The sequence below is a fragment of the Desmodus rotundus genome, chromosome 4, assembly GCF_022682495.2.
Source record: "Desmodus rotundus isolate HL8 chromosome 4, HLdesRot8A.1, whole genome shotgun sequence".
Lineage (NCBI taxonomy): Eukaryota > Metazoa > Chordata > Mammalia > Chiroptera > Phyllostomidae > Desmodus > Desmodus rotundus.
Genome location: NC_071390.1, coordinates 179106707 through 179128136, shown reverse-complemented (window position 1 = coordinate 179128136; position 21430 = coordinate 179106707). Strand labels below are relative to the sequence as shown.

At 62.1% G+C, this 21430-nt stretch overlaps 1 protein-coding gene across 2 annotated transcripts in view; it reads right to left on the bottom strand.

The window, feature by feature from the left end:
* Window positions 1-21430, bottom strand: part of SORCS2 (sortilin related VPS10 domain containing receptor 2) — a 277312-nt gene that overhangs the window by 78010 nt on the left and 177872 nt on the right. For both annotated transcript variants that reach the window (XM_053922932.1, XM_053922931.2), the window contains exon 3: window positions 19939-20038. In XM_053922932.1, coding sequence (XP_053778907.1) covers window positions 19939-20038 — 100 coding nt within the window. The remainder of the gene's footprint in view (window positions 1-19938; window positions 20039-21430) is intronic.

Sequence of the window (21430 nt, the reverse complement as noted above, 5' to 3'; positions counted from 1 at the left end):
ACATGAGCCGCTGGCAGTGACTGGGGAAACTTTCAAAGTACTTCAGGTCAAGAGCCTCTCTACCTGTCTGTCCACCTGGCTCCACCTGCATGCCCATCTGATTTCACCTGTCTGCCCACCTGACCGCACCTGAATGCTCATGTGACCTCACCTGTACGTCCATCTTGCTCCACCTGCATGCCCACCAGAACGCTGATGCCAGGAGAGCAAGGTGCCTGTCTCTGAGGCGCCCTGTGCTGCGCCTCACACCTGCTGCCTTCTGCTCTGGACAAACACCACCATCTCTTACCTGGACCCCCCCACTAGCCACATCTTGCACCCCCAACTTGAGCCTCATCCCAGCTGTAGTGACAGCTCTTGGAGCAGGAGCCCTGCTGTGCCAGGCCTGTGCCCGAGCCCCTCCTCGCAGAGCCCCGGTGGGCTGATGGGCTGCCTGCCGGAAGGCCACATCTGCCCCGTGGGGTTTCAGCCCTCCTGAGACCTCATGTGAACATCGGCAGCTCTAGTTCCCCTTGAAATATCAGGAGACTGTGGCCCCAGGGGCCATTCCCGGGCGGCAACAAAGCAACAGAGCTGCTCCCGCGTGTGGCAGGGGCCAGTTCTGGCACCACCGTCCCTGTGGCTGCTGCCTGCCAGGCCAGCTCGTTGTTGGCAGTTCCCGCCCGGCCCCTGTGGCCCCGTGAGTGTGCAGCCTGTAGCCCCCACGGCAGAGTTTCTCTCAGCCCCTCCCCGGGGGTTCCAGGCCCTTCCTTGCTGACAGCGGCTCCACTTCTGGATTCTGCTCTCTCTGCCCAGCCCCCCACACCCACACCTCACAAATGTCCCCTCTGTCACCACCTCCCAACGAATCAGGCCTGTAACGGAAGCTCTTCAGGTCTTTTTCCAGCCAACTCCTGCTCACCCCTCAAATCCCAGCGCCAGCATCTCCTTTGCAGAAAGACACACACCTGCCCAGTGAGCCGGCCCCTCCTCGGCGGCACGGTGCTCGGCACGGTGCTCGGCACCTGGCGGCTGTTGTCATCCAATCAGCCCTTGATGGAGTCAACTTCTGTTTTTTTAAGATCTTCAAAACATAGTTACTGGGAGGAAGCTCTTACTTTTAGAGTGAAATTGCTCGTAATAGATCCTTACTGACTTGTGACAACAGGCAGACGACCACGTCCTCCCGGTGACTCAGGGGCCGGGACCACGGTACCCCATCTCCACAACGGCATTTCAGCTCCACGCGGCTCCGGTCAGGAGGGGCACGCGGCCGGTGCGGGGCTCGCCCGGTGCCGACCCTCCTGCTTCCCGGGAGGGCGTCCTGCCGGTGGACTCGTCCTCGTCCTTCCTGGCCCGCCGCATCCTAACCTGCAGCTGTGCGCCCACTGACACAGTCCTGTTTGTTCACTGAGAGGTGACTCCCCCAAAAAAAGTGACAGCCTCAGCTTCACCGAGTCAGCAGCCAGCGGAGCTTTTCAAAAACCAGTTTCTTCACGGGGGCTCAGACTGCTCACAGGTCACTGAACAGAAACAGAGATGCGGGTGACCCGCCCTCCCCACCTCATGCCCACCCTGGGCCACCGGCGCCTGGCCTCGGAGAGGAGAGCCGGGGGCAGCCCGCTCCCCACACCAGCCACAGTGCGGACACACGCTGGTCGGTCCTGAGGCCCTGGACAAACACGCAGCCAGACTGCGGCGTCCGGTAAGGGGCTGCCCGCTGAGCCGCGAAATGGGGCTGCCGTGATGAGACGCGGCAGTTCAAATTTAGCTTCATTTAAATTTTAAAAACGGATACTTGCTTCGGTGGTTGGACAGCGAAAGCCACTTTGGAGTAACTTGGGCATGTGACTCTTTTTCAACCTCAAACTCTATGAGCTGTAAGTACAGATCAAGGACTTCCAGGGACAATTCAGTGGCTGAAGCGATGCACTCTGAGAGTAGCGTGGTTTCCAAAGCGTAGTATGAGAAAGAATGTGAAGGATTTCAGTGGCCATTTTTACGTCAGTTATTTCTTGATACGATAATGTTGCTTTAAAATACACTGTTAAAGTCGGCCCTGCTGCTTCTCCGTGCTCTCGAATGGGCTGCTGTGGAGCTGGAAGTTACGTGTGTGGCTCGTGTGGCATTTCTGTGGGCTGAGCTGGCACAGAACCGGGCTGGGGACCATTGAAGGGGGAGCTCCTTGAAGACTTTTCATTTCCCCATGGCTCCAGGCACTGGCTCCCTCCCCCGTGGTCTCTGGTGGAGCCAGGTCCCCTCCTGCCCCAGCACCTTGACCGTGTGGCATTACCCCCAGCACCTCCTGGCTCCGCCTCACTGTCTCCTTCACTGGAAGTTCAGACCACAGGGCTCTCCCATGTCACGTATGCATGGTGGTTAGCCCCGGCCGGGGAGAGAGCCAGCCATGGTTGGGAGACGGCTGTTTGTCCCCAGGCAAGGGGGTGACTCAGGGTGAGAAGGGCTGGCGGACAAGGAGACCTGTTAGGACTGGCGTGTCCTCTCAGCCGTCCCCCAGGGCGGCCAGCACTGGCGCTGCACGCACACCTTGCACAGGCACACAGCCACCTCCCAATCCAGGCGACCAAGACGCAGGCTCTCCTGCTGCTGCGGGCTGACCTTTAAAGGTCCCGCCCTGGGGCAATGCTCTGCCTCCTCAGTCTGCGCACACTGGCTCCCCACCTCCTTTAATGAGACGCTGTCCCCTGGGGCCTGCCCTGCCTGGTGCCTGGAAGGACCTGCATGCTCCAGGAACAGAGCTGTCACGAGCAGCAGGGGTAGGGGCTCCAAGACCCTCGCCTCACTCTGAGGACCTGAACACAAGCCGCCCCCGTTCTCTGGTAAAAGTGCGTCCTCAGCTCTAACACACATGCCCCGGCTGTGTTCCCGCAGCCCACCCGGCCTGGGGAGCGGCCAGTCAAGGTCAGCATGGGGCCGAGGCCTCGAAGGAACACAGGGCAGAGCCCGCCCGCGGGGCTCACGCCCGAGCTTCAGGAAAACCTGAGAACAAGTCAACACACAGACAGGATAATTTCCCAAAGTGATGCCTGCTTTGAAGAAAATACAGCAATGGAAAAGGATGGAAGAAAGATTGTGTGGGGTGGGTGCCACTTCAGCCAGCGTCCTGAGAAGGTGACGTCAGAAGAGACAGGAAGAGGGCTGAGGACCTTCGGGACAGAGCGCCCTGGGTGGAGGGGTGGAGAGGCAGGAGCAAGGGACAGCCGGGAGGCCTTGGGTACACGTGTGGGAGCCACGAGTTCAGGGGGCAGAAGCCTGAAGCCGCCAGGCGACTGTTCACCCTAAAGAGACCGAGGACGGAGCAGCCCACAGGGGCTCTGGCATCTGGCCCGTTGCTCCACACGACACTTGCCCTCCTCCTAGTTCCTCAGAGCCGGGGGATGGGGGGCTCGGTTTGCAGCAAGACACAGGCAGAACGCTACTGAGACTTCCTACCTGCCCTGGAAAATAAGGAAGAACTTGGCTTTACCTCATGACTGGATTGACCCTGCCCACTCCCCCCCCCCCCCGCCCCGCGCCCCCGCGCCCCTGCCTTGTCAGCAGGTCTTCCCGCTGACACCGCCGACCTTCACCCTCCCGGGCCGTCCCTGACAGCACCCTTCAACGGAAGACTCCCGGAGTGACAGGCCCAAGGCTGTGGGGACTCTGCGAACTTGTGGAAGTTGGATGAGCATCTCGGATGCAAGGTGTGTCCAAGAGCAGCTGAACTTGACGGCTGAATTACGCACCCCTCCCTTACGGGTCCCAGTGGTCCTGGGTGGGGACCGGAGGTGGGCTGTCACCACCCTGCGCTACTCAGCTGACGTCCTCAAACCACCAGCACCACCGCAGCCGCCGCAGCCCTGCAAACCCAGAGCTGCCTTCACAGCACGGGAGCACCCCCGAGAGCAGTTCAGGCCGGGCAGGGAGTGCATCCTTGAACTTGAACATGGATGTTGGGCTGGAAAATGATGAGTTTCACTTACGAAATCCCTCGGAAGTACAGGCCTGAACGTCTCAGAAACAAAAAATTTCTGGCCTGTTTAAAAATCTTCCACAGGGGTTCAGTGTATCTTTTTAGCCCGGTTGTTAAAAATATCAAACCACAGTGCCTTTCCGTGAGCTTGCTGTGCACAGGAGGGAGGGAGGGAGGGAGGGGTGTCTCCCCACTCCGGGTGGAAGACAGCTCCGGACTTTCCCTCGATGGAAGGAAGACAACCCTCCCCACCCCAGACTGCCAGCCCTGGGGGAGAATGCCCTGTCCCCTCTGTCATCCGCCCGTCCAGCCCACGGTCAACAGAAGAAAGTGGGGACACACCGTGACACAGACCAACACAGGGCCTGATCTTGGAAGCAAACAGTCTAGAGGAGGACGCAGAAGGAGTCCCGCTGTCCCATCAAGAGACGGACGGAACACAGGCTGGCCCGCGAGCACATGGGGCCCTTCGAGGAGACCAGGCCTGGTCAGGCTCCAGAAGGCTGCCTGGAGGAAGCGGTTGGCTCCGGAAGAAATATGATTGGCACGAAGAGGAAACTAAGGGAGGGGAGGACACAGGGCTCCCGGCCCAGGTGCAGGCCTGGTGGTCAAGGTCGACTGAAGGACAGAGGCTGGGACTTAGCACAGAGGGCGAGGGGAGGGCGGTGGCTTCAGAGGTGGGGGGTTGAGTTTGGTTCTGGGGGGCTCCCAGCCCAGGAGTAATGTACAGTTAGACCGAATGTGAGCCTGTCACACAGGCCCCGAGTTCTTCCTGCAGGGCCACGGGGTGCCTGGCGCCTGCCCAGGGGTGGGGCTCACGGGCTCATCCGCTGCACTGAGCGAAGGAGGCTGGGAGACTGTCTCCCTCCTTCCCCACACGGGGGCGGGTGGCCCCAGGAAGCCAAGGAGCTGGACTTGCTAACAGGATGCATTTGCTCCTTCCCATGACTGATGATAATCACCATTATTAACACCGAGTGACGTTTGTAACTTAAGGCTATGACACCCTTTGGCTCCGAGGCCTTGAGTGGCCTGTCTGGGGGCCATTTTCCTCATGACGAGTCCCACTGGCACAGAGCCCCCAGCTTGCAGGCGCCTTCCTTCCTCGGCCCAGTCCCTTCCCATTGCCTCCCAGCCCCTGCTTCCTCACTCTGACCATCTCTTCGTACTGCCTGTCACCTCCTCCGAGAAGCCTTCCCCGACCCACCCCCTGTGCTGCCCTGCCCCCACTGCTTCCTTTTCTCCTTCTGCTCCAATGGGCCCCAGTGTTCCCCATCCCACCCAGCCCAGATGCCACTGCACCCAGGCACACCCAGCAAACGTGGGGGATGGACTGAAGTTCCGGCCCAGGCTTGTCCAGGGACCGGCCGTGGCCTTTCCCACCTCTGTGCCTTTGCCCGTGCCATGTCAGCCGCCTGGGACGCCTTCGCCTCCCCCCCCCCCCGCCTGGCACAAGTCTCTTTCTTTGTCTCAGTTAAAGCCTGTCTGGCGGTTTTCTCCAGCCAGCAAAGGCCTTCCTTTTGTTTGCCTCCCTGCTGCTGCCCCCGCCCCCGCCGGGGCGGCAACACCAGCTCTAGGCCCTGAGCGGCACACAGAGAGCGTTTGCCCAGCAACCGAACGAGCCAGCATTGCAGGAGCTCCTGCCACACTCTCCGCTTCCTCATCAAAGGCTGGCGTCAGGGATGTCTGGGGCTGGGGGCCGCGGGAACAGGATTCATTATTTTCGTAAATACAGGACGCTCAGCGCAAGAGATGGGCACAGCAGGGACAGCGCGGCTGGACCCTCATTAAAGCTGCAGGTGCCGATTTTGCTGGAGAGCGGTGCTGGCCTTGCCTCTGAGGTCCTGGGCTTCCAGGGATGAAAAAGAACAGCCAGCAGCCGGACTCTGCTCCTCCTCCCAGCCTGCCCAACCACATCGCAAATAGACGGCACTGTTTTCTCAAATTGGTACCTGCCAGGGACTTTGTTTCCATGTGAATGCCCCCGTCCCCCTCATTTGAACTCTGGACCCTGGCTTCTTGCACCGATGGGAACCTGCCCCTCTGGAAGGAAGCTGGAGCTTCCTGGAGGCCACGAGGTCTGGGGCCCAGGCAGGGCAGAGGTGGTCTGGCACAGCGGAGGGAGGATCGTTGCCCCCCACCCCTGTATCCTGGGGCTGCAGCCCCCTCCCCACCCTCAGTAAAGGGGGACTGACCTGCAGGGCACAGTGATATGTGGAAGGGCCATTGGCTGCCTGGCAGTGCCCCTTGACTGCACAGGGGGGTGGGTCTGAAGAGGGGACCAGGCTTGGCAGGTGACAAGTGGGTGCAGCAGCAGCCTCGGGCAGAGGGTGTGGAAGGGTCCAGGTCTTGGAAGGCACCTGCAGTGCCTGTCCCCGGGCTCCCCCAGCCGTTGCTTTATGGGCCCATAAATCAGGCTCCGAAGAAGGCAGGCCGATTTCTAACCCGTTACTCACTGCCATCGCTCCGCAGTCACAGAAACCCCAGATAATGAATCTCCCACTCCCTCTGGCGGCTTCGGCAATAACCCCTTAAACCAGGCAGTTAGCACGCAGTGCCGTGGTCGGACTTGGGGGACCCTGGGCTCAGCAGCAGGGAGGTGCACCCTCCCTCCTGGAAACAAGCCATGTGTCCCGTCCCTGCCAGAACAAAGCGCCGCGTCCCCGCTAACAGAACCCCCCCCCCCCTCCGATTGTCTTTAAAAGCCACATCCATCAGTTATGAAGGGGCAGTTCCGGGGTGGTTGCGCCCACCCTGTGGCTCAGGAAGGGCTGCAGACTCGGGCTGACAGCAGGTGACCCGCGCCAGGCAAGCACCTCTTCCAAGATGCAGGGGAGCAGCCAACAGGCCTGGGACTTCCCCTGGGGGACGTGACCTTGTCCTGTGTGGAACGACTGAGACTGGGGGTCCCCGCAGCTGGCGCAAATGTCTCCAGTGCTGACCCACTGCGTGGCCTTTGCCGGCTGTTTCCTCACCCGGCCAGCGGTGGCGGCATCGGGAGCGTCGGGGGGCAGGCAGCAGCGTGCAGGCAGTGGCTGTGAGGCCCCAGCTGCCCCCCCCACCCCACAGCCTCATCTCCGCCTTCATTCCCATCATCAGCACCATGGCCGTCTTCGCTGCCATCACCGCGCCAGCCCTGTCACCCTGATCATCACAACCACATTTACTGCCCCGCTGTCCCACCGTCTCTGCCGTCAGCACCATCGCCACCTTCGTCACCATCAGCCTATCACCTTCATCATTATCACCATCCCTCAGCGTCACCACCACCATCACCATCGCCATCACCATCATGCCAGCTCCATCACTGTCTCTGTCACCGTCATTGCGCCACCACCAGCACTAGGACCACACTGTCACCTCCATCGCCGGCAAGGCAGCAACAGCCCGCACCCTTCGCCCCCTGGCAGGGCCGCTCCCCTCTCCGTGAGCTCCCGTCGCAGGGCAGGACCAGCAGCTACTTATTACAAATCACGCCCCATCGATCCTCAGTCAGAGCAAACAAATGCGGCCTGTGCCTGGGGTCCCCACAGAATCTGGAAATGTCAGCCGCCCCCACACACCCCGCCCTCAGGCACTCTGAGCTGGTGGCAGCTGATGAATAAGCCATCACAGTGACAGGAGGCGGAGGCACGTCAGGGGAGGGGAATTAATTCCAAAAGGCCACCTGGGCGCTAGGTCTCAGACGGAGCCGGGCAGCCACCTCCGAAGGTCTCCCCATGGTGAAGTGTGGGGACACGTGAACTTGCTGGTGCCAACAGCCCCGCAGCACCGGGGCCAGACGGTGGCAAGGAACCTGGGCGTGTTCTCTTCGTTAGTGCAACCACTGCCCCTTATTTCGAAGACACAGTGTTTGTGACGCTCATTCCAACAGCCACCATGGGAGCTTACTTGTACCATCTCCTGTCATCCTCGAAGCGCCCCGAGAAGCAGCAGATGACTCTGTGTGTGTCCTGTCCAACGTCCCCGAGCCCAGCTGGACAGTGGAAGGGCAGAGACGCGAGGCCAGTGCGCCACCAAGTCCTCAGGGAAGCGGGAGACAACGCCGAGAAGCACCCCCCGAGCTCAAGCTAACGCCCGGTGCAGCCCGCCCGCCAAGCTTTGTGCTAAAGCAGAAACACTCCACTTGGGAAACAACTAAACAGAACAAGGAGAAACACGCTGTCAGATACATTACCCTGACATCTTACGTTTCACGGAGTAATTTCCAACGAGGGCCATTCCCCTGGCATCAGGGAGTTTGCATCTCAGCCCAATTGTTCCCACTCATGTTGCTCAGCAAGTGTCCAAAACCGCGAAGTCCTCAGCATTGGCCGCAGTTAAAACGCGACTAGACTGTGTTGGATCCCAGAACATGGACATGCACGCCAGCTACACGGACCTGATTCCGTGCCTGTGCGGGGAGAGACGGGCTCATCCCTGTGAACTGGCACCTGCAGTGCGGAGCACCCCACCTGGCTGTGCGTTATATATACTTCGGTGTCACGTCTGAAGCCACCCTGGCCTGGGCAGGGCCTGGGGCTGCAGCACAAACTGCCTGAGGCAATCTGGGAAGGCTGTGGGGAGGAGGTGACATTCAAACTGCCCGTGCAGTGGGCTGGGAAAAAGGCTAGACACTGAATCAGAGAGCATGGGTTCAAGTGTAGGTGCCCCACCCCCACCCCTTAACCCCAGTCCCCAAAGCTAACACCCGCTCGCTTCTAGAAGCTGCTTGCTACAAGGCTCCACCTCCCCATAGCTGGGCAAACTCCATTTGGCCAGCTATGGAAGCGGCACTGTAACCCACAGGCCTCTGTCAGCAGGGAAATAAGTGTAATCTCCGAGATTATCACCGTGCTAATGGGGGCCTCACTACATGCTCGCAAAAGGACCAATGTCCAAAGAAGAATGGAGCACCAAACCAGTACGTCTCTCCTCCCCCCCCCCCCCCCCCCCCGGCCAGCTTGCGGAAGAGCGCAAGGAGACGAGAGCTGAGAGTTTCGGGCTCGGGGTGTCGGGCGCAGAGTGCTGGCAACCAGGCTGCACGTCCAGAGCCCTCCCGGGACAGGGAGGAAGGAGGCTGTCTCCGACGCGCCCGCACGCACGTGGGGTCTCTGGCTCCCTCCTCCCAGCAGCTCGTGGCACTGTAACCTCCCTGACGTGGGACAGGTGCGTCCCCTGGCCGGGCCGTCAGGGAGAGCAGCCCGGTCGGTCCCCCCCCCCCCCGCCCCCACCACAGTGAGCTCTCCGTGGCTCCTTGCACGCGCTCAGGGCTTGAAGACACAGCCTGCGGAAACTTCCAGGCCCCGACCTCACGGACGGGACCGGTGAAACCGAGCACACAGACCAGTGAAGGTGACGACAAGCCATTTCGGGGGACGCAGCGGCCGCATTTTTCCGGCACTTCCAAACCACAAGGATGAGAAGCTTTGTGGGGCCATCCCATGTCCCCGGCGTTCCCGCAGTGGCCCCCACCTTCAGCGTGGCCTCCTTACCAGTGACGCAGGTGGTGGTGATGGGTCCCTGGGGGAGGTCACGGACCCAGCCACTGGACTGTGCGCTGTGGGGCAGCTTACTCATCCCCTAACCACAGCAGGGAGGGGACTGCTGTCACCCCATGTTACAGATGAGCAGACTGGGGCACCAGGGGCTCTAACCCAGGCCCTAATGCTGTGCCACCCCCTGCGGCTGCTGGACCCCAGTTCTCAGGCAGCTGGAACGTCCCGTCCCTGCAGGTGGCGACCAGCCACTCCATCTCCCTGCCACTCTGTCCCCCGCCCCCGCCGCAGTCCTCAGGGCCCATCCCAGTGCTAGCGGCCTGGCCCCCAGGAAGCCCTGCATGACCCCTGGGCTGGGAGAGCTCCAGCATCCTCTGGGCATGCCCTGCCCTTCATCTGCCCCTTTCAGGGGCTCAGGTTGCCCACCAGGGGTGCCCCTCCACTTCAGTCCAGCTTCCCAGAGGCCTCCAGGCCCTGGTCTATCCCCCAGGGCCTGTGCTGAGCTGCAGGAGGGAGCCCAGGGGTCCTGGGGCACTGAACGGCACAGGGACCACAAGACCTCGTGGGGGAGGGGCACGCAGCATCCCAGGGGAGGTGAGGAGAGTGAGGGTCCAGGGAGAGCCCCAGAGCCCCACTTCCCCAGGGGGCTGCCCAAGAGCAGAGGCCCAGGAAGGAATGGCGCCCCACCCAGCAGGCAGGACTGTAGGTGTATCCCCACCCCCTCCGAGCCTCACTTTTCTCGTTTGCAAAGCAGGTGTTGGCCTTGAAACGCACTAAGGAAGCTAAAGAATGCACAGGTCTCGCTGGTGCGGCAGGCAGCAGGCAGGGGCCGCTCCTCACCACGGAGGGGAAGGCCTCTCGCAGCCCAGTCTCGGCTCCAGCTCCTTCAGAGCACCCTTGGCCGCCTCGGGGTCCCAGGAGCCCTTTGCAAAGCTCAGCACTTCAGACGGCTCAGACACAGGAGGACAGACCTTTCGACGGTGCCTGACACAGGAGAGCTCCAGGAGTCTCAGCGGATGAACACGTGACCATCGCCATGCTAACAGGCTCAGCCCAGGGCAGCCGCCCGCCACCCGCCTCCCCCTGCTCCCCACACGCCACACACTCAGCACCCTCCTCGAGCTGGGCGGCCACACGGTCTCCCCAGCACATCAGGCCCCGCCGAGCCCTCCCCTCGCTTTGTGCCCCTGGGGTCTCACGAGAGCCAGGAGCCAGAACAGCCCCACCAACCCCCACTGACAGAGGAAGTCCCAGGGGTTCAGCGAAGGAGACCATCTACCTGCCCCGCACCCCCGCAGGTGATGAATCTAGGAGCCTTGTTAGAGGAAGGAGGGTGGAAAGACCTCTGGCACTTTCTATGAAGAGTGATCGATGGATTGATCGGTTGGATGAACTAAATGAATGAATTCAGTGACTGTAAGGAAGTCAATAGATTTAATATATAGACTGCTTCGAGTCCCTGCAAGCACTTTAGACGCACGGGTGGACCTACGAGAAATGGATAAGCGAATGCGGCCCCCACGCCCCCGCCCCCACCCCGGGAGAGCCAGCCCCAGGCCGAGCCGCACACAGCAGCTTCCTCCACAGGCACCAGGTGCCTGGTCCTCCCTTCAGTCTCCTATTGAGCCTTCGCTATCCTGGTGGGTGGCCCCCTCTCTGGGAGGCCTCTCCCCAACCCCCTTCCCCTCCAGCAGAGGCAGCCTGAACTGGCCCCTCTTCTGTGCCCCCACCACAGGCGCCTGCATTGGGACAAAGGCTGCTCTCCTGTGTGAGACCTTTGCACGCCTGTCCCCCCACTGAGCGGAGTGCCTCAAGGTGGGTGGATGAGTGGGTGGATGGAGAGATGAATGGGCGGATGGGCGGATGGGCGGATGGGCGGACAGACGGACAGGAGGACGGGCGGATGGGCGGACGGGACAGCAAATTCTGCAGCCTTAGTTGCATGACTACATGTCCTTGAACTCAAGAAAACTGGACTTTACGTACATTTTCTTTTTAATTTTTTAATTTTTTTTACTTTAGAGAGAAGGGACAGGAGGAAGAAAGACAGGGAGAGAAACATCAGTCAGTTGCCTCTCACACGCACCTCAACCGGGGGATCAAACCCGCAACCCAGGCATGTGCCCCAACCGGGAATGGAACTGGCAACCTTTTGGTTTGCAGGATGACGCCCCAATCAACAGAGCCACACTGGCTGCGGTGACGCTGTGTACATTTGCCAGCAACCTGGGCCTGGGTCTTGGCCGTCTCCACGAGTCTCCCTCGGAGCCGGCGACTGCTATGATGTCAGCATGTGACACACCGCTGCTTCCAGAAGCCCCAACCTTCAGAAACGCCCTCCCACGCCTTTCGCATCCGCTCCCTCTGGGCGGTTTCCCTCCAGGGCTCCACCGCGGCTGCGGCGGCCACACTGCCTTTCTCCCCGACTCTCAGCCTCAGGACCTTTGCACCTGCTGTTCCCGCTACACCTTTTCACCTGGGTAGCTCCTACCCCCAGATTTAGGCAAGTTCCACTTCTGCCAAGAAAACTCCCACGGCCCTGGACTACAGTGGCCTTTGAAGCTACACGTCTCCCACAGGTGCATGTTCTTCAGCCACTGGGGTTTGTGTGTCCTGTCTGTCTGATCCAAGGCCACTTCCCCTGGGGGAACGTGCCCGTGTGTGAAGAAATGGTGCTCCCCCCACCAGCTGTTGGCGTTGGGTGGGAGGAGAGGCGGGCCGGGTCTTCGCATCCCCTGCGCACAGGTGGCGGGGGCCGTGGCTGCGCTCGTCCCTGGAAACAGCCGCTGCCACAGCATGCCCTCGGAACACTGCCTGCTCTGTCGTTTGCAGGCAGTCTCAGAGGGACTGCTGCGAACCGCTCTCTGGGAAAGTGGCCGTTAAAACGAGGCAGTGTCACAGCGATGCAGGCACACAGACTGAGGTTCTGGAATGCTCTGTCCCGTGCCATTGCCATCACTGTCGCCCACAGGGCAGTTCACCCTGAAGGGGTCCTTGCAGGCCACCTGCGTGTCTGAGACCCAACCTCCGGTTTCCAGGAGAGGTCTGAACGGGATGTGGGGCAGGGCAGTGCTTCTCCCGCCACCCCCACGGGCTGCCAGCCGCGCAGCAGGTTCCAGGCAGCCGGCAGCCAGAGACATCCGTGCGCTTTCCCCTGAGCCTCAGCACCTGGGCTGCCCGAGCCCTCAGCTCCTGCCCCTACCCAGCCCCTGCCATCAGGGTGGTTTAGGCCACCATGCCTCTGCCCTGGCTCCTGCCCCAGGCACGCCCTCCCCGCGTCCCTTCACGGGGCCGGCCCAGCCCGCACAGCGCCTCTCTGACACAGGTGTCCTGCCGCCCCGCCCTCATCCTTTCCTGTGCAGCCCCTTCGGTCAGGACAAGGTCTCCGTCCGCCCCCCATCGCAGAGCCATGTCTCCACGGGGTCCATCCTGTTCTCACACACGCCCGGAAAGCCTTCAGCTCGGTCGCTGCATTTCCACGGTCTTACACTCGCTCCTCATGCCCCCAGCTCGCCTTCCGTTTCTTCCGTCTCTTGGGGAGCTCGTGTCCTTCCTCCTAACCTTCCACCGGCCACCCACACCAACTGTACTTCTGCAGGGACCGCACACCAGAGGGTGCGACCTCCCCATGCGGTCCCCACACCTCGCTTCCTGCCTGCTACCCTGCAGACACGGAGGTCTGGGGTGTTGAGTGGGGAGGCAGCACCAGCGAAGGAAAAGCAAGCTCGCTGCCCTGAGAGCCGTGCGGCCTCGTGGAGATGCTGGGCCGGGCAGAGCGCTTCCCAGCTTCCAGCAGGTGGGCCGCGCGCGAGCCCCCCATCAGCCCCCAGCGTGTCTCTGTGTTATCTCAGTGCACGGGGACCCTGAGGAAGCCTGGGGCAGCGGCAGACACTGTTCTGCCCAGGAAATCACTGCCGTCCGTGGAGACACCCGTGTCCTGGCGTCATCCTGTCTCGGCCCCGCCATGGTGTCAGTGCGCCATCTCTGCCTTGGGGAAAGCGTGGGGTGGGGGGGCCGGCGGGCAGAGACGCCTTCCCGGGGGTCCTGACCATCCACGGGGCAGCCAGGGAGACAGCCAGACAGCTCGGGGCCCGAAGCCCTGGTGCCACCACACACGCAGCCGAGGGTCCCTAGCAACGCCACCTGCCCCGTCTCCCGTGGACCCTCATTCTCAGGGAGGGGGAAGGGATGTTTATTTCCCTGCCAGTTTCATACTTTGTTAAAAGTGCCCAGGACTTGGAGGACACATCACAGCTACTTTATATGGGACAAATAACTACTTAATCGCTCTCGGATCACGTGACGATCAGCACTCCCATCCAGCCACATCCACAGGTGCGTGTCTGCGGGCTGCGTGGCGCCCCTCACCGCACCTCAGCCGTGATGGACACTGCGCTCCACGGCACAGCAGCCCCACCGGTCACAGCAGAATTACCCGCGTCACGATCACTCGCACCCGACTAATTACACAGCAGTATCATTTGTCTGTCACGATTTATCCATGTTCCTAATCACTGCGTCCTTTCCACAGCTGTGGCCCAGCCTGGGCGGTGCTAATCAGTTCTTTTAAATAACATGAAAGTCACCTGGTGAAAACCTCAGCTGGGGCCGCCACACGGAGAGACAGCAAGGGGCCGGGGTGAGCAGACCGGGGGACTCACACTGACCCCAAGTGCATGGCAGAGGCCTTCCGGCCCAGCAAGCACGGCACGCCCTGTGTTAGTTAGGACCACCTGTGACCTCGGTGCCTCCTGTCCTGGGCTTCGAGACTCCTGATGACAGGACGAAGGAAGGGGTCGTATTTCCACGCGCATGCAAAGGGGTGAGGTCCGGCGGAGGAGGCTGGAAGGCCAGCCCGCAGCTCTGGCCCGAGTCCCACCTGTGAAAGCAGTGGTGTGGGGGTGGGGGAGGGCGGTGCAGGTGCTGAGAGGCAGACAGGCCGCGCCAGCGTTCTTCTAATAGCTCCACCCGCTCTGACTTGTGGGGCAGCTAGAAGCCATCAGTGGGGTGACCAGTACTTCCAGGAACAAAGCAGTGGGGAGAGGAAGAGGGGCCGGTCGCACCTGGCCTCTACCCCTGCCGGTGCCGTCGGCAGGCCGGCCTCGGCTCGGAGGCTCCAGCACACAAGACACAGGCTGCCTGTCAGCCCAGCGCTGGCCGTAAACAGACATGGTGGCAGACAGACAGGAGGCCGCCCTAGAGCCACGGCCTCGGCCCCCCAGGCCTGGTGCCCCACCGCACCCGCTGTCCCACCAGACAGAGGGACAGAGGGGCTCAGATACTTGGACATGGTGGCCTCCCCAGGTGGAGATGGCCACGCGGCCCCCCTGCACTTGGTAAGACTCCCCCACGGCGGTCTGTCTGGTCGAAGCTGTCCAACCCGTTCCCCGCCTTGGAAAGGAGGGAGTGGATGATCTCTTGCAGACACAAGGGCAGGGCGGTCACTGGGGTCCCTTGTTGCCAGGGCTGAGTGGCTCCCAAGGTCCCTGCAGCCTGCCCTTTGCCGAAACCTTCTTGTCCTCGATCCCACCTGCTATTTCTTCACGAAAGGCCCCTGGGCTGCGGCTGGCCTGCAGCAGTTCTATCGATTGCCACCAAAGTCCCCAGCTGCCTCCGCCACATGCTGGCCCTGCCACGTGAGCAACCGGGCCAGGGCACGGCCGGAGCTGCGCACCCTCCCACGGGCACGAGCGCAGGCGGGTAAGGAGCCAAGACGGAGAGGTGCCTCCCCCGCCCCCCCACCTCGCACAGCTGGGGGCGCTGTGGTGGGTGAGCAAACACTGCGGCCTCAGCTGCTCGAAACACAAACGCACACGAGGAACAAAAATACAGCCCTCTGCCCCCACCCCCCCGCCGACGGGTGTATTTCCCGTCACAGCCTCCCCGCCCCTGCCCCACTCAAACCCACCACGAGTGCAGTCATACCTGCTCCACCTGGACACACGCCCGTCTTGGGAAACAGATACTAGAGCCCATCCCCCTCCCGGACGCCCCCCACCGTCCAGGTGCCGTGAGCTCGAGTGGTGCCCTCAGTCCCCTCATTGGCACCCGCTACAAGGTGGCCCGGGGCGGGTCTGGGAGGCAAAGGTGCAGGTGTCCGGTGCCGGCCCTCGGGAGCCCACGCGTCCAGAGAGGTGCATGCGGAGAAGAGGGGACCTTGGTCCGTGCCGCGGGCTGCGGGCAGGCAGAGAGGCACAGCTGTCACCCAAGCACTTTCTACACCCAGGCCTGTGGCACAGAGCTCGGTGTCCCAGTGAGGACAGGGTCCCAGTGGGCCCATCTGGGACTCCCTCCCTTTCACCTGTAAGATGTCTCCTTGCCTGGCAGGGGCGTTGCCAGGGTGACAGGGGCGTTGCCAGGGTGACAGGGTTACAGGGTTAGCGAGGCCCCTAATCTGGAGCCTGAGGGGTAAAAGGCCCTCGGAAGCCCAGCTGCTCGTTCTCCGGATCGAGGGGGCATCTTGCTCTGCGATACTTCGAGCATCTCGAAGGCAAGACCGGGCTTGATTCCTCTCCCCACCCCGAGTGCCCGGCACAGGGCACGTCCTCCACCGACCCAGGGGAGTGAGCAGAATGGAAACTCGGGGAATCGATAGGGGTCCTGTCCTAACCCTGCACTTCGCAGGGGAGGAGTCACGGGGCCAGGAGGGGGCCCAGGTGGGGGCTGGACCGGGTCCTGAGTCTGAAAACAGGAGAATTCTTGTGGGTCCTTCGCCAAAGACATGCGTGTGAGCGCACGTGTGTGGGAGAGAGCGGGCTCTCAGCATTCAGACCGCCACCAACACATCGCGGAGCACAGGGGAGAACCACGTGAATTTTTAACACAACCCATGACCTCGAAGGCAGGCAATCCCGTGCCCGGCCGTGCCGAGTGCCTGGGCGCCCTCCCCCCGCACCACGGTGTTGTCGGCCCAAGTCGGACACCCTCATGTCCGGGGCCCGTGTGGGACTGGCAGACGGTCACAGAGGGCCCAGGGTCTGGGCCAGGCCAGGACAGCAGGCGGACACCCTGCCCATGGGCTCTGGGGCTGGGAGCTCCGGGAGCACAGCCAGCAAGACGACAAGTAAAAGGGAATCCGTTCTGCGAGACAGGCTGTACAGTGGTCTCCTAAGGAGCTGTAAAGTGCAGCTGGGCCTGTGATTGTTGCTTAAATGGGGCCCTAATGGCATCTGCATCCTCCTGCCAAGCCTACCCATTGCAGACCCCAGGGAAGGCAGGCCGCCCCCACGCCCCAACAGGTGCCCCGCAAACAAGGGCCCAACCTCTTCTCAGACCAGACTCACCCCAGGGCCACCAATGCCTCTCTATATGGCCAACTTCGGCCCCTTTTCTTAGTCCTCCCACAAAAATGCAGCAGGAGAGGTTTAGTTTCCAGGGCTCGCCTCTGCCCCCCAAGGTTCTAGAAGGCTGCGGTTGTAGTCCAGTTTGCCTGCGCACCCTTGCGCCCAGCCCACACGTGACATCTGCAGGAGTGAGCGGGTCCTCGCTCCCCAGCAGCAAGCACGCAGCCCGTGGTGCAGCAGGGCCCGACCCACACCTGCTGCATGCTGCTGGGGTGGAGAGCGACCCCGGAGGTCTTGTGGAAGCTGCCCTCTCGCGGGGGGAAAAGCCAAGACGTGCAGGAGACAGAGCGGAGTCGGGGTTGTGCCCACGGGCATTCCGTCCTCCAGCTGCCCTTCTGCTGGGAGGAGACCCAGGAGGTCAGGAATGTTCGAGCTCAGAGGGGCTTTGGAGAACCTCCAGTGATGCCTCCTCATTGACGGACGGGGAAACTGAGGCCGGAGAGGAGCAGGGCTCTGCTGATGCAGCCGCCGCACGTCACGGCGCTGCCCACCTCCAGCCTCCAGCAGAAGGGCCGGGCTGGGCTTGCACAGACGCGGGGAACTGCCTCTGCTCCCTAGCCTTCGCTGGGTATGACTGAGGGTGCTCCGGGGGCTGATAGACCCAGGTTCGAATCCCTGCTCGGTGCCAGGCACAGAGAGAAACCCAATATACAGGGTCCGGCACAAATAACGCCCCCATTAAAAAAAAAGATTTTATTTATTTTTAGAAAGAGGGGAAGGGAGAGAGAAAGAGAGGGAGAGAAACATCCATGTGTGGTTGCCTCTCTCACACCCCTAACTGAGGACCTGGCCCACAGTCCAGGCATGTGCCTTGACTGGGAATTGAACCAGCGACCCTTTGGTTCGCAGGCCGGCGCTGAATCCACTGAGCCGCACCAGCCAGGGCAATAACACCCCCTTTTTATTGCAAAATCCTTTATTACACAATTGTAAGTGTGTAATTCTGTAACACACTATCACACTCAAGCACCCCATGTGACATTTCAGGGGAAACATTCAAATTAAAACTATATATTATTACACCCACATTATCACCCCGCCAGCCACACTCCAGCAGGCGTTACTTCTCCTGGACCCTGTGTTCCCTGCACGGGTGAGCGAGCGCCTCGCCACCTCCCAGCTGGGCGACCTCAGACCAATCTCCCAGCCTCCCCAAGCCTCTGTTTTCTCACCTGGATAATGGAAGTGAGGATACAGCCCCCGAAGTCCTGCCCCACCTTCCCCCAAATAAAGGGACGTCTGGCCTGGGGGTGCTTAGAAATCCAGCAACTGTGCCTGAGTGAATATATTAACGCAATGAGGACGGGACATTTCGCTTCGTAGCGAATGAAAATCTCTCCCAGAAAGGAGGGTCCCAGCCCATTCCCAGCCCACGACGTGCTGTCTGCTGAGCACTGGCTGAGAGCCCGGGGCGCGCATGACTGACGTGGGCAGGAATAGAACCCGGTGTCCACAGAGCAGGCCGCCCGGCTGCGCCCTGCTCCCCAGCCCACCCTGCACAAGTCGGACCACCCGCCCGAGGCCCGAGTCTTCCCTCCACCTCCACCAGCCCCCGCGCCTTCCCCGTCCCCTGCTGCACGTTGTCTCAGGTAATTCTTTTTCCCAGCGACTGGCTTTTCTGCTGCTACACGCATGCAAAACCGAACCAAAGCAAGCTCCACTCTGCCCCGACCCCAAGAGCAGGGACAGCTGTGGGGGCACAGCAACCGCTAGGGCCCTCTTTACATTTGAGGACACGGTGGCAGGGGAGTGAAGGTGCGTGTCTGCAGCTGTCCTGCTCCTGAGCGTGGGGGCTGGCGCTCAGGCCCCCGTCCCTCAGCTGGGCTGCCTGGACCCACCCTCCTAGTGGGATCTGACCCCAGGCCCCCGGAGCACAAGTCCCCCCTCCTCAGGCGGAGGGGCTGGCATCTCAGTCTTGAGAGGCGGAGGCTCAGGCTGCCGGAGCGGAGCGTCTCCACAAAACACAACGCGTCAGCTGCCTCGTTAGTTAGAGAAAGAGCTGCCACCCTGACCCTGTGACTGTGATGACCTTGGGCTCCGGACGCAGAGAGGTGTGGGCAGGTCGGGGGGCCGGGCCGCAGTAGGTCAGTTCAGAACTGGCACAAGGTCCCGGAGCCAGCGAGCGGTAGAGTGGATCGGGGCCGGGCCCCACCCCCACCCTCCAGCAACAGACAGGAGGGAGCTGCTGCCCGCTCCACCCCCTCCCACCCTCCCGTCTGACACACCCAGGGCCCGGAACCACTGCCGGGCTCACAGGTAACAGTCAGAGGGGCCGCACCTGCCCCTCTCTGCCCCCAAGGAGGGCTTTCACAATGTCAAAGTCAAATCAAAGGGAGAAAGAAAGACCTGCTTCAGAAAGATGACCTCCCCAAAAAAGTGCCGCTGAGACGCATGCACCCCCGGGGGGCAGCGGCGGCCGCGGTCCTTGCAGGGCCTGCCACATGCAGGCCCACACGACCCCTCCGAGTCGAGGATCTGCCGTCCGCGTGGCCATTGAGCCCCTGCACACGCCTGCCGCGGCCACGATGCCCTTCCCGGGGTTTTCCCAGCTGCACACTGCCCCGACTTCACCTGGAAGCCACCGTCAGGGCATCTGCCTGGGCCCGTGGGCCGGCCTCGCATGAGGACACGCCAGGCTCCGGGTTCCCATCCCAGCGGTCCTGATTCTCTGTGCAAACCATGGTTGCCTCCCATCTCCCGTGTGGTTCCCCGGGTGGCCTCCTCAGGAACCCACAAAGGGCCCTCTTCCACGACCAACAGGCAGCAAAGTTGGGGGACACATTCAGAACAAAAAAACAGAATGCAAAGCTTGGCAGAAAATTCAAAGCCAAATGGAAACCCAAGAGGCAGGAAAGCGTGCGGCTGCTTGGGACAGCTCCTCAGCACCTGAGAGGACGCCAGGCCAGGGCGACAGGCCCCTCCCCTCATGGCGCCCCTGTCTCTCCTGCTTTGCCCAGGGTGCTGCCTCCTGGGGGAGAAGACTGTGCCCTCGATCAGCACACAGAGCCTTTCCCTGGAGGCCCCGTGGGTGACTTAAAACTCAGCACAGTGGAAGAAAGCAGAACTGGGTGGGGTGCCGCTGGACAACGAGGCGGATGTCACGGCAAGCGCCCAGGGGCCCTGAGCAGGACCAGCGGTGCGGCGCGGCGGCGGGCGCAGCACCTACCTTCCTCTTGTTGGCCGGGGAAATGAAGAAGCTGTCGACGATGGTGGTGAAGCCGGGCTGCAGGGTGAGCTTCGTGTAGGTCGTCCCGTAGTCCGAGGACCTGGGGGAACAGGACCACAGCTGTCAGGGGCCCGCCCTCCAGGGCAGAGGTACCGAGCCCACATCGTACGCGGCCCAGGCCACATGCTGCATGGGGCACACCCAGACACCCTCCGTGTAGTCCTCCCTCATCCTGGGGCAGCGGGAGTCGGGCTCCCTCTGGAGCCGGGACCCGGGGTCAGGGACTGCCAGCCAGCCTCCCCGCCGTCACCTCCCCCGGCGGCCCACAGCCTGTGCACAGTCTGCGTCCTGTCACACGCATCACACCTGCGTGCTGCCGGACGTGAGGACGTTTCGAGGTCCTCCCGTCTGATTCCGTGAACGCCCTGACAGACGGTGTCACTACGGTCACCACTCAGTGACCAGAGGACCTGGAGAAGGCTCAGAGGGCAGAGGCTCCCGCCCGACACCACGCAGCACACAAGTGGCCGACGAGGTCACTCATCTGCTTGTCCGCTGCCCTCTCTGGACCCGAGCTTCTCCAGGACCCGACCCTCCACCCTGACCGCGTGCCCACAGGACACGGCAGGCACCAGGCCCCTAGGGCGGCTGGAATCAGACCCAAGCCCAGCGCGGCCAGCTGACTCCCCAGCACAGCAGCCCCGCCCTGCCTGTGGTCCCAGTGCCCCCAGGGTGCAGAAGGTCTCGGGCACTCTGGCCCCCGGCCCACAGCTCGGGGGGAGAGGAGTCGGCCAGGGCCAGCGTTCATCCAGGCTTGGGAACGGTGACAGGACAGGACCTGATTCCATGGTGAAGCTGAAGCTGGCGACCCTGAAACCCACAGCCCTCCGCATCACACCCAGAAAACGCACTGTCATCCAGGCGCACTCCGGCCCAGCTGGAGGGACACCCTGATGCGGAGGCATGGGTCCCAGGATGCTCTACAGCGCCCCCATCCTCTGACGGGTGAGGAACGAGCCGAAGGCGGGGACAGCCACCGGAGTGGGAGCCTGCCCCGCCCCCACCCCCACAGCCTGTCCATCTACTGGTCACCTTTTCTGCCTGACGGCCGCCAAGACCCGTCCGAAGGGAGTGGCGTGCCAGGCCAAGGGCCGAGCTCACTGAGGGGTCGGCTGGACTCCGGAGCCTCTGTGCCCCTGTCCTCAGACCCCAGCACCCTGGGGGCCCGGTGTCCGTCCAGCGGCCTGAGCAGCCCCTTCCCCTCTCCGGCCCACGGAGGAGCCAGGTGGCCCACGCTTCGCACACTTGCCCAGGGCCACTGGGGGCCCAGAGGCAGGGCGAGGGCCGCCTTAGGGGAAATGCCGACCCGGGCAGCAGTCACTTCTATCCTATAATATGCCCTTAGTGGTCTCTATGGGGACACATTTCCTCCCTAAATCTTCAAGTGAAACTGAGGCTCCAGGAAGAAGGGTTGTGTCATCCCCTTGGGCCT